This window comes from Coffea arabica, chromosome 5c (genome assembly GCF_036785885.1).
Source record: "Coffea arabica cultivar ET-39 chromosome 5c, Coffea Arabica ET-39 HiFi, whole genome shotgun sequence".
In the NCBI taxonomy this organism is placed as follows: Eukaryota; Viridiplantae; Streptophyta; class Magnoliopsida; order Gentianales; family Rubiaceae; genus Coffea; species Coffea arabica.
Window position 1 is genome coordinate 45,527,949 of NC_092319.1, and position 16,060 is coordinate 45,544,008.

The following is a 16,060-nucleotide window of genomic DNA, read 5'->3' on the forward strand; positions in this document are numbered from 1 at the left end:
CCCATTTTCATTTTCAATTTTTTTTTCCTTTTAAAAAAATATTTTTCCCATTTTCCAATCCAGAACGCGCAAAACCACAGAAACAATTTCCGTTGCCCTTTTCTTCTTCTCACTGTATACTACTGAGTCCACACTTGCATTATAAAACTCCTTCTACCTCAACAATTCCGTTTCTCTCTTTTCATTCCTCCGATCAAATTCCGATCAGATCTCCCCGAGAAACCCTAGTCTCCTCCCTTCCCCTCCGCCGTTATACTGAAATTCCAGGCTCTTTTGTATACAGTTTCCGAGACTTCTTCGTGAAAGACTGCATTTTTAGGAGTTGGATTTTTTAAGAGAGCTGGGAAATTTGGTGGTGGTTCGGTTAAGACTTTTGGGTTTAGAATAAAATATTGGACCGACGGGTTTGTAATTAGTGGTTAAACTTCAGGCGTCGGTGGAGGAAATGCGGTTTATAATTTCAATTTAGTAATATTGGTTTAAAGTGTTCGGGGTTTTTGTTTCTTTGTTTGGTACTATTTTTGTGGTTGGTGTGTTTTGTTGGATCTGATCGGTTCTATTACTGAAGAGGAAGAAGTGAATCCGATAGAACAACGAGTTTTTGGTATTTTAAATAAAGGTTGGAGAAAGATGCAGCAAGATCAACGCAAAAAGGTTGGTAGTTTGGCGTTCTTATTGATATAAAATCTTATTTATACATTGAAGCGATTTTTTGTGTTAATTTTGTGTGCTAGTGTTGTAGAATTTTGAAGATGGAAGTAGAGATCTTGAGGAATTTTTTCCGAGCTTGCTTTGCTTAAAACATTTGAGTATTTAATTTTTTTTTTTGGGTGGGGGGAAGTGGTTGTTCTTGGGTTTTTAAGGAAGAGAGGTCCTGTGCTGGGAGAAAAGAATCAATCTTGATCAAGTACTCTGAGGGTTTTATTTCTCTTTGGTTGGGAAGTTAATGCGTAACAGTTCTTTTGATGGTCGTTTTTCTTTTCTTTTCTTTTCTTTTGGGTGCTTGCATTAACTCTTCTACGAACTTGTGGAAAAGATGCGGTGTGATTGAGGTGTGGTGATAATTAACTGATCAGAATTTAGGATTTTAACGGAGATTTATGCAACTCGTGGCAACGGGAAATGTAGATCCTGAGTGTGCTAAAATATAAGTTCTAGAAGGATTGTTGGCTGCAGAAACTTGTTTTCTTTATTGAATTTACTCTGGAAATTTGTTGAGTCAAGAGTGTATTCAGTGATAAAGGATATGCTTGTCGCTGATCATTTGGTATTAAATTGTTGCTCTTATGTTTCAGCAACCAGGCTACTCCTTTCACCCAAGAAAAGAAAAGAAAAAAAAAAGCTACAAAGTTACTAGCTTTGTTCCGTTGATAGATTTATTGATGCATCTGTGTGTTGGTAATTCAGTAGTGAAATGAGCTTGCAATATTCTGTGATTTCTTTCAGTGGTATCTTTTCTTCTTTTTGCAGAGTTGCTGTCGTGCTTGAATGTATGCTTTTGGATGATTTTCCAGTTTCAGACATCTGATAAACTTTGCACTATATCTTTCTTCAATGCATTGTGAAATGAGATTTTTTCTCCCTTTCTCTCTTGTAAAACTAAATGCATTGCCACATGATGATTCAAAATCAATTTTTCCTTGCAAAGTCGAAGTTGAGTTTTTCATCCTTGAGTATAATACGTAACTAAGCTGCTTTCAGTATATAATGTTGTGGGGTTCTGGTATTTCATGTTAACCCAGTTTGTGTCTTGGTGAGTTTCTGGCATCATGCGTTCTTTTTCTTGTTTTACTTGCTTCATTATCACTATTTCCTGCTGATGGTAAAGTCCATCACCTTTGCTTAGTCAACAAAAATGTTATTATCTGACTTTTAATCATCTGATAGAGCTCCAAGGAGGCAGATTTTTTTACGGAGTATGGGGATGCCAACCGTTACAAAATTCTGGAAGTAATAGGGAAGGGGAGCTATGGAGTTGTATGTGCAGCCATTGACACACATACTGGAGAAAAAGTAGCAATAAAGAAGATAAATGACATCTTTGAGCATATTTCTGATGCTATTCGAATTTTGCGCGAGATTAAACTGCTTAGGCTTTTACGACATCCTGATATTGTTGAAATCAAGCGGATTATGATGCCACCCTCAAAGCGAGAATTTAGAGATATTTATGTCGTTTTCGAGCTTATGGAGTCGGACCTTCACCAAGTTATTAAAGCGAATGATGATTTGACGCATGAGCATCATCGATTTTTCCTTTATCAGATGCTACGTGCACTGAAATATATGCATACAGGTTCGTGTAAGAGATATTTGATTTTATTTACGGAATGCATTCAATAAAGTAGATTCAGTCCATCAGTGAGCTTGCGAGTAATTTTCTCATGAAATTTATCTATTCTCTTACTGGTATTGATTTTGAAGCACGTAGCTGTGAATTTTCATCTCTTTAAGAGGGTTCTGATAAGTAGTTCCATTCTGATCTGATGCTCATTGGTTGCAGCGAATGTGTATCATCGGGATCTTAAGCCAAAAAATATATTGGCCAATGCAAACTGCAAACTTAAAATATGTGATTTTGGATTAGCGAGAGTTGCTTTTAGTGATACTCCTACAACAATTTTTTGGACGGTATGGCTTGCCCAGTCTCTCTCTCTCTCTCTCTCTCTCACACACGCACACACACATGGCTTTCTTCTTGTTTTTATGATTGCCAAAAGAAATTCTGAGATACTGATTCCTTTGATCCCCTCGGTGCTACCATGTAGGATTATGTTGCTACAAGATGGTATAGGGCTCCCGAGTTATGTGGATCCTTCTTCTCAAAGGTAGTGCTGCACTTGGGTATACTGTCTTTTCATGTGTATATGGCAGAATTAATCCTTTCCCAAGGTCCTTTGAGATACATGTGATATGTGGTGTGCATAGCCTTCATCTATTGTTACTTGGGCATGATATTGCTTTTCAACTGTAAGGCATTGTTATTGAATTGTCATTTGTTCCATGGTCTCTTGCACTCCCTCCATGCGTGAGTCTGTGTGTTTAGGTTAGAAACTTGCATGAATGTGGTATATTTGCTGCAAAAGATGAATGCTGGGGCTGAAAATGATCGTCCTATGTTGTCAATTTTCCGTATGCTTCTTATTGGATCTAGTAAATGTATTTATCTTTTTGTCATCCTCAAGTAAACTTGCTAAATTTCATTGATAAGGCATTGCATGTATGTCCCCTAGCTTTTTCGTTCTGTAAAATTGGGATCACATGAGTATGTTTTGCACACTTAGCATTGCAGCATAAATGAAAAAAGAATGGTTTCACTGGGTGTTCTATAATTTTCCTGTGAAAAAGAATTAAGCAGGAATCTACATTTTGTAATTGGTATGAAGCAGAGTGGCTAAATATATATATATATATATATATATATATATATATATATATATCTGTGTGTGTGTGATATATATATCTCTGTGTGTGTGTGTGTGAGCAATTTGTTTCCTGTGCCCCTTTTTTTGACTATACATTGTAGTATGCTTCAAAATATATGTGTCAATTGAAAGGCTAAGTAGGGTAAAATAGTGATTAACTTGGGAGTTCTTTGCATTGACTTCTTTTGTCGTGAGTAGAATTTGTGATTTTAATGCTTCAGTAACTCATTTCATTTCTGTATGAAATGTATTCTGCGTGCATTGAGTGGTGATGTGTAGATTAAATAATTCCTTGTTCAGGGAGGATATTGAACTCTCCTGGAAGTTGAAATTTCTTTCTTCAGGTAACTGTGTTAGGTCTTGCATCAAATTTTGAATGTCTTATGACTATCTTTCTAATCTTGCTTGATAGTGTTGATCTGATTAATGTGGGCTTTGGCTTGCAGTATACACCTGCAATTGACATCTGGAGTATTGGCTGTATATTCGCTGAGGTACTAACTGGAAAGCCTCTGTTTCCGGGTAAAAGTGTCGTTCATCAGTTGGAACTGATTACTGATCTTCTGGGGACACCATCAGCTGATACGATATCTGGAGTATGTTATGTTTTTTATGCGATGTGTCACTAGTTGATAGTTTAGGATTGGCTATTATCAATCAAGAGTGTGTTTGAACTTGTGTTCTGTTGTGGATGCAGGTTCGCAATGAGAAGGCAAGAAAATATTTGACTGATATGCGGAGAAAGCAACCGATTCCTTTTATTGAGAAATTTCCAAATGCAGATCCTTTGGCTCTTCGACTACTACAAAGACTCTTAGCTTTTGATCCTAAGGACCGACCAACTGCTGAAGAGGTATTTTTTGCTTTGTCAGTCGAAATTGTTCAAAATGGAAGTTAATATGATTGTATTGTTAGCACGGGAAGTACAGGCTAGAATTAAGTATTTATTTTGATTAATTTGGTTTTAAACTTGATTTATATGGTTTATTAGGCATTGGCTCATCCTTATTTCAAGGGGCTGGCAAAGATTGAGAGGGAACCTTCTTGTCAGCCAATCTCAAAGCTAGAGTTTGAGTTTGAGCGCCGAAGGGTGACTAAGGAGGACGTTAGGGAATTAATATTTCGGGAGATATTAGAATACCACCCTCAACTGCTGAAGGATTACATGGCTGGAAATGATGGGGCAAATTTTCTCTATCCTAGGTTCTAACAACTCTCTGCTTCAAATTCTTTACTTTTTATGTGGTGATGTAATTTATTGGTATCAAGTAGTAATAGTGGAGTTCGTTTTTACTCTGCAGTGCTATTGGTCATTTTAGAAAACAATTTGCCTATCTCGAGGAAAATGGTGGCAAAAGCGGGCCTGTTATTCCCCCTGAGAGAAAGCACGTCTCTCTTCCACGGTAGATTTTTGTTCCACTTCCTGTCTTTCTGTTCCATCAGTATGAATGTGTTATTTCAAGAGTACATTCTTTAACAATAAAACATTTGAAACTTTTTCTCCCTTTTTCCTGGTTTGTTGGCTTACATTAGTCTGTCACGTGTTTTTTAGGTCTACCGTCAATTCAAGCGTTATCGCTCCTAAATCAGATCAGAATGATTCTGCTTTTGATAATCGACGAAGCAGTCAAGAAGTTTCGAGCAGTGTTAATGTTTCAGAAACCATCTCTGGGACTCCAGCAAAGGTTTTGCGGGCACCACCACGTGTGCCACCAGGTATTCAAGGCACCCTCCTTCAAACCCTTCGCCCCCCCAAAAAAACAACTGCTACCTCGTATGTTAATCAGTTTTCCCGGGGCAATGAACTTGGCGTTACTTGAAATGGAATCCGAAGTCTCTTTCCTCTCTCACAACTTTTTTTCCCCCTCTTATTGTGCCACTAATATTGCTTGCTAATTTGTACTGTATATCAAGCAACCATTTTGTCTCCCTTCCAGCTAACACACAACGTCATTACCTGAGCATGGATGTTTCATCATCAATTTGGATTTGTCAAACTATTTCTTCTAGTTGACTTCATGTGATTATTGTCTAATACGTATGGATGATTAGAATTGAAATTTTCAGATTTTAGTTGCATTCTGGTTTGAAATACAAGGAAACGGCTATTTTATTGTTGCAGAAAGAGAGGTGTGGTGCTTGAATTTGCAAGTAACCCTGTTACGGGCGGAAATTGTTTGACATTTATGACATGATATGTCATAGTTTGTCTTCAAGCCACTGTTTGCTTTTCCGCTCGGTTAAAAAATGTTATACTGGAACTCACTATTACTTCATGTATCTAGTGCGCATTTTACATGGTAGATTTGCTGGTCAGTGTGTATCTTGTTGCTTTGATAAAGCTTTACTTTTCCAATTCTATCTTGGTCCTACTTTGTTTTTCTCATTAATATGGGTATTTTCAAAATTTTCTTGGTCTTTGTTAGTTGATCACTGTTACTGCGCTTCTCCCTGTCTGTACTGATGATACTCGTTCGTTTTCATAGCTAAACCTGGAAGAGTTGTGGGACCTGTTATACCGTATGAGAACGTCAGAAACATAAATAATGCCTATGATGGAAGAGCGTACATTCAGAATCCCGTCCTTCCTCCTCAGGCCATGTCTCCCCAGTATTTCTTTAGGACCGCTAACACTTTGAAGAATCAAGATAAGCATCATGTTCCTGAAGCTGTCAAGGACTCCTCCGCTCAGGCAAAATTGCCGCATCAACAACACTACCCGCCTGCCAAGTCAACTCCTGTCATTACCACTGATATCAACAGTCACCACCAGCAGCACAGCCTCTATTACCAGTCACAAGCAAAATCCGTCCAGTTAAATAGTCAAATTGCGCTTGATGCAAAATTGCTACAGGCACAATCTCAATTTGGTGCAGTTGGCGCTGCAGCTGTTGCTGTTGCTGCTCATAGAGAGGTTGGTGCCATTCAGTATGGGCTGACTTAGGGGTTCTTTGCTGTCTGGCCGGATTTTAAGTAGGGGTGCATTGAACTGTAAAATTCAGAGTATCCTGAGACTTGAGTAAAGTAGGGGTTACTTCTTGTTCTCAAGTCGCTGTAAAGTTTATTCTTGTGTAAAATTGATTTTAAGTAATAAAATAGGTTTTCGTCGTTGAGTTCTTCGTTTAAATTGAAATAATACTTCACGTCTACTAATTACATACGGGACTCCACTCGACTGCCGTTGGAATTTTAGGATGTCTGGATTAGCCATTGAACTTCTTATAACCGATAGAAGTAGATTGATCTGTTTATATAGGAAAAATTATTTAAAAAATAAGTGAAGTTATTCTTAAAAACTTGTATAAATAGATTTAAGGTATTGTGTATAAATTCATGTATTTTAATTCATGCATCACATGATTCTATGATCAAAGACATAAATTTATCATTACATTTATGGAACTCCACATACATGAATATATTCATGAAATTTTCAAATTCATGAATGAATATACATTTATCACAATGTATATACGTCTTAAAATCACATAATACAAATTTTGAAAATTTTCAACACATAATAGAGTGGAAAGGGCGACAGGAAATACAGAGTGATCAGAATCAGAGAATATCATGGAAGCATCATTATATGTATGATTCGGACATTGACATTCAAGACCTTTAAGAGTCTATTCCTAAAGAAATTTGGGATAAAATACCAAAAAAACTTACTGTGATATGTCGAATATTTAATTTAATTTCCTTTGATTTGAAAACCTACACTATAGTTCGCTGTGATTTCAATTAAATTAAAAATTAAACGAAAATCATCCAATCTAATGGTTGTATATGAAATGTTAATATTGCCTCTATTATACGTGAAATGCCTTATGTTCAATTTTTAATTTAGTTGAAATTGAAGGGAGATATAATATAGTTTTTCAAACTAGAGGGAGTGAAATTAAATATTCGGCAAATCATAGGGAGTTCATTTCTACATGGGCAATACTGACATTTCACGTACAACCGCTGCATTGAATGTATTCCGTCTAATTTTCAATTTAGTTGAAACCGCAGGGAGTTATAGTTTATATTTTCAAAATAGAGAGAGTTCAATTAAATATTTGGTAAATCACAGGGAGTTTTTTAGTATTTTGGTCAAGAAACTTTTAAGTACGGAAAATTTGATAAATGATTGGATAAGAAATGAGGAAACAGCAGACCAGATATATTTTTACTGACATCCGTGTTCCTCGGGAATATTGTTCCTCTGGAACGACAATATCAAAGTCGCTAACTGTCCATTCTGCAATTTCATCCTCGCTCCCAAAAATCTCTGTGCCCACATTGATCGACGGCCAATATCTCTTTGCCGGTGGGGAGCCAGGATCCTGAGGAACCAATTAGTTCAAAGAAGAAGCCTCATAAATGGATTGAATACTTGTTTTTGTTACCTCACTACCGTTGATCGAGCAGTTACCTTACTCTTAGTTAACATGAAAGAAATGATGAATAATAAAGTGAAAAGAACTAGGCAAAATAGGACCAGAGAGAGATTGGTCGGTCGCTGATCTTATGAGGATCAGAAAGAAAAAAAAAAACAAAAAAGACAAGGTTGTTAGCAGCAGGCTAGCTGCTGTAGCAGTAATTACTGGAGTACCTGATAGAAGTAAAGTGCCTGTGACAATCTGCCAGCATCAAGTTCCCAAGTTTTTGGATAACCAATCCAACCTTCACCTGCCTCTGTTGGATACCCATAATCACTCCAAACAGGATGAGGCAAAATCTGCAGAATTTCTTGGGGCTGTGGATTACTGTAAGGATCACAAAAGCTATGGGGCTCCTCTGGATGCTTAGCATTGCCTGGAGAGCAATATAGGTGGTATGCCTTGTATGGGAAATTTTTCTCGTCTGTGCGGTGTACACGAGTGCCATTGGGAAAAGTATGGTAGAGAGGACAAGAGCCTAGACTACTTGGATTGCACCATGAGTATACCTCAGGATTTAGGATCATTTCGCTGTATCTAGTGACATCAGTTGTCACATCTCCATCGCAAGGCTTTCCATTGTTCTTCCAACAGCCACCGATGTCCAAAAGATAGAATTGACTTCTTCTACCCCCTCCTCGCCTTACATCTAGTGTATACTTGACTTTGAAGTATGGTGATTTTGGAATCTGAGGGGAATAAAGGAAAAAGAAAAAGAGAAAACACAGAGCATCAAGACTCTTTACCAAGTAGAAGATGCCATAAGATATAAAACCTCTAGGCGTTTGCAAGTGGTAGCAGTTGAAATATTAGACTGAATGTAGGAATTTGACCATTTGGATGAAGGAATCATACCACTCGTAAAATTCCTCTGGTTTCATAGTGGTATCCCCCAGAGAACCCTTCTGTAGTGTCTGCCCGAAGGTAGAGCATTAACCAAGGATACTTTGGTGATGTTTTGAGTACGTGGTGAAAATTCCAACTAGCTTTTCCCACTACCTTCTCCCAAGTTACTGCATAATATGAAGTGCCATTTCGTATAGTTGTCTTATTCATATCACAATTCAGATCCCATGTTCCATAAAAGCTTCCCCTTAGTGTATGAGAACCTTGGTATCCTTGGACACTGGTGTAGTTGTGGTACATTGATGGCATGTTCATGCAACCTTTTCCGAAGCATGGAAAGACGGACTTTCGAAAAGGACTGGCTTTCTTGCCATTGGCAGGGCAAATTGCAGCCAGAGTATCCATGTTGCCATTTTTCAGCATTATTTTCCAAAACTGCCAAGGTTTTGATTTGTCTTGCACTTGACATATGCTGCCTAAATATAGCTCCTTCCATGCTGCATATTGATTGACATCTAGTTCCCCGATCCCTTGCGAAGGGGCACTCGATATACCAAGTGCATTGTCTTTCTCGCCTACCTTGTGAACTAAGCTGACTTTCCAATCCCAAGTTGAATTCAAAACAATGTAACATAATCGATCATCAGTAAATCACCAGCGGAAAGGGGTCATTCAAGTACAATGAAAACATAAAATTCCCGGTAAAGAACTGATGAGGCGATAGCAGTAAATTGGCTACTCACTTGGTGATGTAGAATAATTGACTTCAAAGCAATCTGCTTTCCTAGGACTTCCCATCCTCGGAGCTTCTTCACCAACCTCGTTGCACTGATTCCATGCCTCAATTGCCAATCTAAGATCATCCATCCTCATGCCGGGATCGCCAATAGCTGAAATGTAAGCTTCCTCCGTAGAAACTAGCAATTCCATCATTGAAATCAGGACTACAAATTTACGAGTATAAATCCACTGAAACATGGCTGCCTTAGTTAATTACCAGCCTTTATTATTTGTCAGATGCTTCCGTTTTAATAAGCCAAAAGGATCTCTCCATAAAAAACTTCTACCATGAAAGAAAAATAGATGTGCCGTTCATGAATTTCTCTTAGTCTTCTCCTTAAGTTCAACAACTGGATGGAAATTGATGTGTGAGGACTGAGAGCCTCATTGACTTTGTTATTGCTCCCACTCAAAACTTTGTAAGTAGAAATCCAGAATTGAGGATTACTTGTCCATAAAATATTCGCTGACTGGAAAATATCAAGGTCCACTGGGCTTAGCTTGATATAGATTCCGTCTTCTTCTGTTGATAAGAGCCAAAAGCACCCCATGAGTTCATAGCTTTCTAATGGTGGCTTGCCTGTTATGATACATGATTTGATTCCATGGGGAAGATTATAGTACATGTTGACTTTTTAGCGTGCAATTACTTCCACCTTCTATTTTCTACAACATTATTTAGTGAGAATTGCTTGCTGCCAAGAAAAGAGTTGCTATCGAATTACTCTGACTTTCATTAGATTTAAGCGACCTTGCATCTTCGTGAAGTGCAAGAAAACAATTAAAACCGTTCAGGGTTTTAGTTGATAGCGACCAAATCATCTTTTCCTACCAAAATAATGAACAGTTTTTCTAGTGATCTTAGCTCAAATGACCATAGATGAGCTTGATTAAATTGATTCTGCAAATTTGATGCATGTCAGCTAAAACATTTGATAATTAACTGAGGTTGCAGAACAGTAAGAACCTTTCCCTCCAGGATATTGATAACCTTTGAGGCATGATCAAGAGATTTAGGATTGAAACCAAGTTTGAAGATCCAAAGGTGAAATTAATGTTAATAAGCCTAAATAACTGCAACAGGGAAGTTTGCCCTAAAAAAAATGTGAAATTAAAAAAAGAAAGAAACCTAGTTTGAAGATTCAAAGGTCAAATTAAGCTTAGTAAGCTTTTTATTTTTACGCTGTAAGTGGAAGGTTAATAAGCTCAAGTAACAGCAAGTGGGAAATTTGCCCAAAAAAATGTGAAATTGAAAAAAAAAAAAACCAAAGTTTGAATATTCAAAGGTGAAACTAATGTTAATAAGCGTAAATAACTGCAAGTGGGGAGTTTGCCAAAAAAAAATAAATAAAGGAAAAAAGAAAAAGAAAAAGAAAACCAAGATTCAAAGGTGAAATAAATTTTGATAAGCTTAAACAAGTGCAAGTAGGAAGTTTGTCATTGACCACTTTTATTGAGGCGTGCAGAGTGGAATAAGAGTGCAAACCAATCGAATTTAATGGAATATCTCACAAGTTTGCTCAATCAAAACTCAATTTCGAACTTATATTGACCATTTTGAGCTTGAGTTTGAGCTGTTCGAATTATTTGACAAGTCAAGTTTGAACTTAATAGGTGAAATTTGAAAGCTCATCGACCTTCACATGTATATATATTTTTTAATTTTTTAATTATTAATATGAAATATCTATTTTGTCCCTTATTTAAAATTATACAAAATATCAATTTATATTTTTAAAATTCGATTAAGCTCGATTGAGTTAGAAATAAGCTTTATTGGGTTCGATGAGCATAAGCTCGAGATTAAACTCGAATAATACAAAATAAAATCAAAACCAAGTTGAAACTCAAGTTCAAATTTTTTAACTCAGAGTCAAATTCGAGCGGAGTACTACTTGAACTAGACTCAAATTGATTACACCCGTGTGATCGAAGATTGCCGCTAACAACTTTGACTATTGATTACAAAATGCACCCCGAAGATACAGAGGTTTTACTTTGCCCCGGCCCCTCATTGTCCAATTGCATCAGTGCGGCCCATAAACTTTTCAATTTTCTCTTATACCATTCGATCGATTGAATAAACTCTAAACCATTCAACTTAATGATTTAGTTGAATCACATGAAAATGACTTCAAATTATGCGAATGAAAGCAATAATTTGGGGAGAAAGATGTGATCTAACATCTATGTAAGAACACAAAGACAAATATTACCCTTCGATTAAGCATAATCAAGATGTTCTTTTGCAGAAGGGTGCAATAAATAAATAAAAAAAAAAGAGTGCATTTTGATTTTGGGCTCAACTAACTATTGTTACTATGTCATGTCTATGTATTATTTTATCGGATGGAGGTTGGATTAAGCAGTTGTTCTTGTAATGCCAGTCTACCTCAGTTTGCTTCAGTTGATTTTAACTTCGCCGAACTTCGACAATTGTGTGAGTGTCGTCAATAGAGTAAGAGATGAGCTTGAAACATCTATATCTAAAGGAAATTACTTAAAGTCATAATCACAAATTCAACCTCAACAATGTTCGTTCACCGAAAATCGCGATAGTGTTTCTTTGGAACTATTATGTCAAAGTCACTTACACTCCATTCAGCTATTTCATTGCCACTGAGATAAATCTCAGTTCCCAAGTCCACAGATGGCCAATGTCTCTTCGCTGGTTTAGTGCCTGGATCCTGGTAGAAATGAAGAGATTGTGAAAGTCTTCCAACATCAAGTTCCCAAGTCCTTGCATCCCCGATCCAGCCTTCACCCTTCCTTGTCGGATATCCATAATCTCCCCAAACAGGATGAGGTAGGATCTGCAATATTTCCTGAGGCTGAGGATTGCTATAATGATCACATAGGTTGTATGGTTCCTCAAGATACTTAGCATTGCCGGGAGCACAGTAAAGGTGGTAAGCATCATAAGGAAAGCGTTCCTTATCACCGCGATGAACTCGAGTTCCATTTGGAAAGGTGTGGTAAGGGGGGCACTTACTGATATCACTTGGTTTGCACCAGGATTGTGTGCTGGGATTTATAATCATTTCACTGTATCGCGTAACGTCTGTGGTCACATCTCCATTGCAACGTTTTCCATTGTTTTTCCAGCAGCTACCTATGTCCATGAGGTAGAATTGGCTATTTCGACCTCCTCCTCTCTTTATTTTCAATGTGAATTTGACTTTGAAATGTGGTGATTTGGGAATCTTCCAAGCCAAAATTGAATTGCATTAGCTGATTATGAAATAGTCCCAAACATTATGACAATTAGAAAAGCAAAAAGAAAAAAAAAGAAGAAGCAGTTTTGCTCTAACCTTGACAAGTAAAGATTATTCCTAAGCCAAAATATGCAACATGCCTCCCACAATTTGGTATGTGGATAAGAGGCACTCACAATTTTGGACATTCCTCTGGTTTGGTAATGGTAGCCCCCAGAGAATCCCCTTGTGGCATCTGATCTCAAGTAGAGCATTAACCAGGGGTACTTGGATGATGTCTTGAGAAGATGATGAAAAACCCAACTTCCCTTGCCAATCTTCTTCTTCCACACAACTGAATAATACGAAGTGTCATTCCTACAAGCTGCGTTTTTTATATCCATGTCCAAATCCCATGTACCGAAAAAACTTCCTCTGAGATTTTTCCTATGTTTTTTATGCTTCTGCACTTTAGTATACTGATGATATATCCTCGGCATGTTCATACAACCTTTGCCAAAGCATGGAAAACGAGGCCCCGGTGGAAATGGCTTGGATTTCTTGCCATCTTTGCGACAAATAGCAGCTAATGTGTCTGTGTTTCCACTCTTCAGCATAATCATCCAGAATTGCCAGGGCCTTGGCTTGTCTTTCACCTGGCATTTCTTACCCAAGAATAGCTCTTTCCAGGCTGCGTAATGATCGACACTGATGTTCTTGAAGCCTTGGGCTCTAGCATTTGCTATGCCAAGCTTATTGTCTTTTTTCTTTACCTTGTGAACCAACTTGACTGCCAGATCATACAAGCAATGGCATTATATTCTGTATGAATCAATAAAAAATCTGTAGTACAGTAAAGATGCAAGGTCTTAATATAAAACAAGATCAAAATCTTCTTTTTCTTGAAAAGGCCAGATGATCAATTGAAGATGCATGGTAACTATCTAGAGATAGTAACTTCTCAAATTCTAAACCAAAATAAGACCATTCGAATTACAAACCCAAAAAAAAAAAAAAAAAAAAAGGGGACCATCATGAACTTGAAAATTTTTATCCCTCATAAAATGACAAACTGAAAGGGAAAATACAATTTATTTTGGAAGAAGGCATAGAATAATAAATTTTTTACGACTTGTTGTAAAAAAATAAAATACAAAATTATAAATAATAAATTCAATAGAAATGACAAAACAAGCAAATCATATATGAGATTCTAATTCTCTACAAATTGTATATGCTTGGACGTTTACTAGATTTATTTTTAGGAAAAAGATGAAATATGTCATTTAGCATTTGAATCCTTTAAAAAAATGACAACGCACACGAGGTGGAGGAGTTACCATGTGAAGTTGGACAAGTGTGTTTGTGGAGATCAAAGCAATCAGCTCGCCTGGGGCTTCCCATTTGAGGGGCTTCTTTGTGAACCTCGTTGCACTGGTTCCATGCCTCAATTGCTACTCTGAGATCATCTCTTTTCATCCCCGGATCACCTATGGCGGATTCAAACTCTTCTTTCCTGCACCCTGCAACCCTATTTGGCCTCAAAGCCACTAAGAAAATAGCAACATAACAAAGTTCAAGAAAAAACCAAAATGGCTGCTGCCCCATTTTCAAGTGTTCGATATTCGATAGATAGCTGTTTAATCATTTACTTATGCCGAATCCAGTTGCTCATGCACATAGTGGTACACTTTCAAGCTTTATATATACTAGGGTAAAAAACAAAAAAGCCCCCTGTGATAAGTCTAATACACAGAAAAACCCCCTATAGTTTCAAAATATACAACGCGACACCTCGTGTTTTGAACTAAATTGTAACACTGACGAAAATCGGTAAAATTAACGGGAACTGATGAAAGGACCAATATGCCCTTGTATAATACCCAAAATGCAATTGAGCGGACTCATTTCTTCCCTTCAAACCCTACGAAGAGAGAGAGAGGTAGTAAAGCCCAACCAAACGGAATCAAGTAAGAAGATTGAAGGAGACGAAGATTTATTCCAGAAAATCGAAGGCAAATGGGTATGCATGTTATACTTCGTTCATGTTATAATTAATTAAAATCAGTTCATGCATGTTATAATTAGTTTACAATTTAGGGTTACCCATCTCAGATTTTGAGGGCTGATGATGTTATTTACACCCAAATATTGTTTACCTTAAAAAATTCCTGATTTTGTGAGTTTTGAGACTGGTACTTTGGATTTAAAATGAAGATCTTTGCTGTTTTAGGACTACGACTTTGGTTTTGAAGTCGAGATTTTTTTTTAAAAATTTTGGGTGTTGGAACTAGGAGTCATGCAAATAATTTCTAAAATGTCCATTTCTGATGGGAGATTTTTGCTGATTTGGGACTGCAAGTTTGGATTTAAAGTTGAGATTTTTTGTTGATATTTGGGTGTTGACTAGGTGACGCTAATAATTTCTGAAATTTCCATTTGTGATGGGAAATTTTTGCTGATTAGGGGTGTTGAGTAGGATTTGTTTGTGTGTGTTTGTGTGTTTGAGTACAACTCAGTCACTTGTTATTACAACAAGATATTTAACAAAGAATTGTAAGTAAATTTTCTATAATTGTTACTGTCTTCTCTGGTTTAGTGGTCCAGAATGCTATTAAAATTGGTTTTCTATTTGTGCTTTTATATTTATTTGATTTTCTGTATATCAATGATGGAGACATAGTAGTTGGGAGACTAAAGCATATTTATTATATGGGATAATTGCAGAAACCTCCCCTGAGATTTCTGACATTTGCACTGACCTCCCCTGTAGGTTTAGAAATTGCATTCACCTCCCCTGAACAGTAACAATTTGTTGCAGAAACTCCCTGACAACTTTTGTAGATGTGAGATAAGAAATTTCTTCCAATTTTGCCCTCTTCTTGCTTGACAATTATTATTTGCTTGACAATTGCTTAACTAATTATCTAATTAGTTAATAGTTAAACTAATTAACTATTAACTAATTATCTGATTAATTATTAACTAATTAACTAATTAATTAATTAACTAATTAACTAATTTCTATTTATCTAATTAGCTGTTTAACTAATTAACTAAAACTGTTGTCTATCCGAAACTAACAAACTATTTGCATGTTAAACTAATTAACTAATTAACTGCTTAACTAATCAACTAATTAACTAACTAACAAATTAACAGACTATTTGCATGTTAAACTATATGTAGTACGCATTACCTATTTACAGTATCGGCTCTTTATGGGTATTTTACTTTCAAACATTTAATTTATGATAAAAACATCAACGTTTGTAAGTAAAATTCAAAAAGTGTTCCAGTAATATTCTTACAAAAAGGGAGGAGCATAGGGCCATAAATTAAATGTTTGAAAGTAAGAATATTGATATCTTTTGTAACACTTTTTGAA

At 36.6% G+C, this 16,060-nt stretch overlaps 3 protein-coding genes across 3 annotated transcripts; 1 reads left to right on the plus strand and 2 right to left on the minus strand.

Annotated features, from left to right (window-relative positions):
• LOC113688950 (mitogen-activated protein kinase 19) lies at positions 1–6,538 on the plus strand. Its single transcript, XM_027206778.2, has 10 exons — positions 1–654; positions 1,888–2,296; positions 2,504–2,631; positions 2,769–2,828; positions 3,872–4,021; positions 4,123–4,278; positions 4,417–4,628; positions 4,727–4,828; positions 4,978–5,141; positions 5,912–6,538. The coding sequence occupies exons 1-10, from the start codon at positions 631–633 to the stop codon at positions 6,367–6,369; spliced, it is 1,863 nt and encodes a 620-aa protein (XP_027062579.1). The 5' UTR covers positions 1–630; the 3' UTR covers positions 6,370–6,538.
• Positions 6,539–6,932: 394 nt separating this feature from the next.
• Positions 6,933–10,087, minus strand: LOC113690202 (uncharacterized). The gene is made up of 4 exons (XM_027208028.2): positions 9,442–10,087; positions 8,708–9,294; positions 8,026–8,541; positions 6,933–7,756 (listed from the first exon to the last, which is right to left on the minus strand). The coding sequence occupies exons 1-4, from the start codon at positions 9,674–9,676 to the stop codon at positions 7,535–7,537; spliced, it is 1,560 nt and encodes a 519-aa protein (XP_027063829.2). The 5' UTR covers positions 9,677–10,087; the 3' UTR covers positions 6,933–7,534.
• A 1,891-nt stretch (positions 10,088–11,978) lies between these two features.
• On the minus strand, positions 11,979–14,313 carry LOC113688881 (uncharacterized). Its single transcript, XM_072050221.1, has 3 exons — positions 13,993–14,313; positions 12,870–13,457; positions 11,979–12,681 (listed from the first exon to the last, which is right to left on the minus strand). Exons 1-3 carry the CDS (start codon positions 14,278–14,280, stop codon positions 12,019–12,021), a joined length of 1,539 nt encoding a protein of 512 aa, XP_071906322.1. The 5' UTR covers positions 14,281–14,313; the 3' UTR covers positions 11,979–12,018.
• Between the last annotated feature and the right edge of the window lie 1,747 nt (positions 14,314–16,060).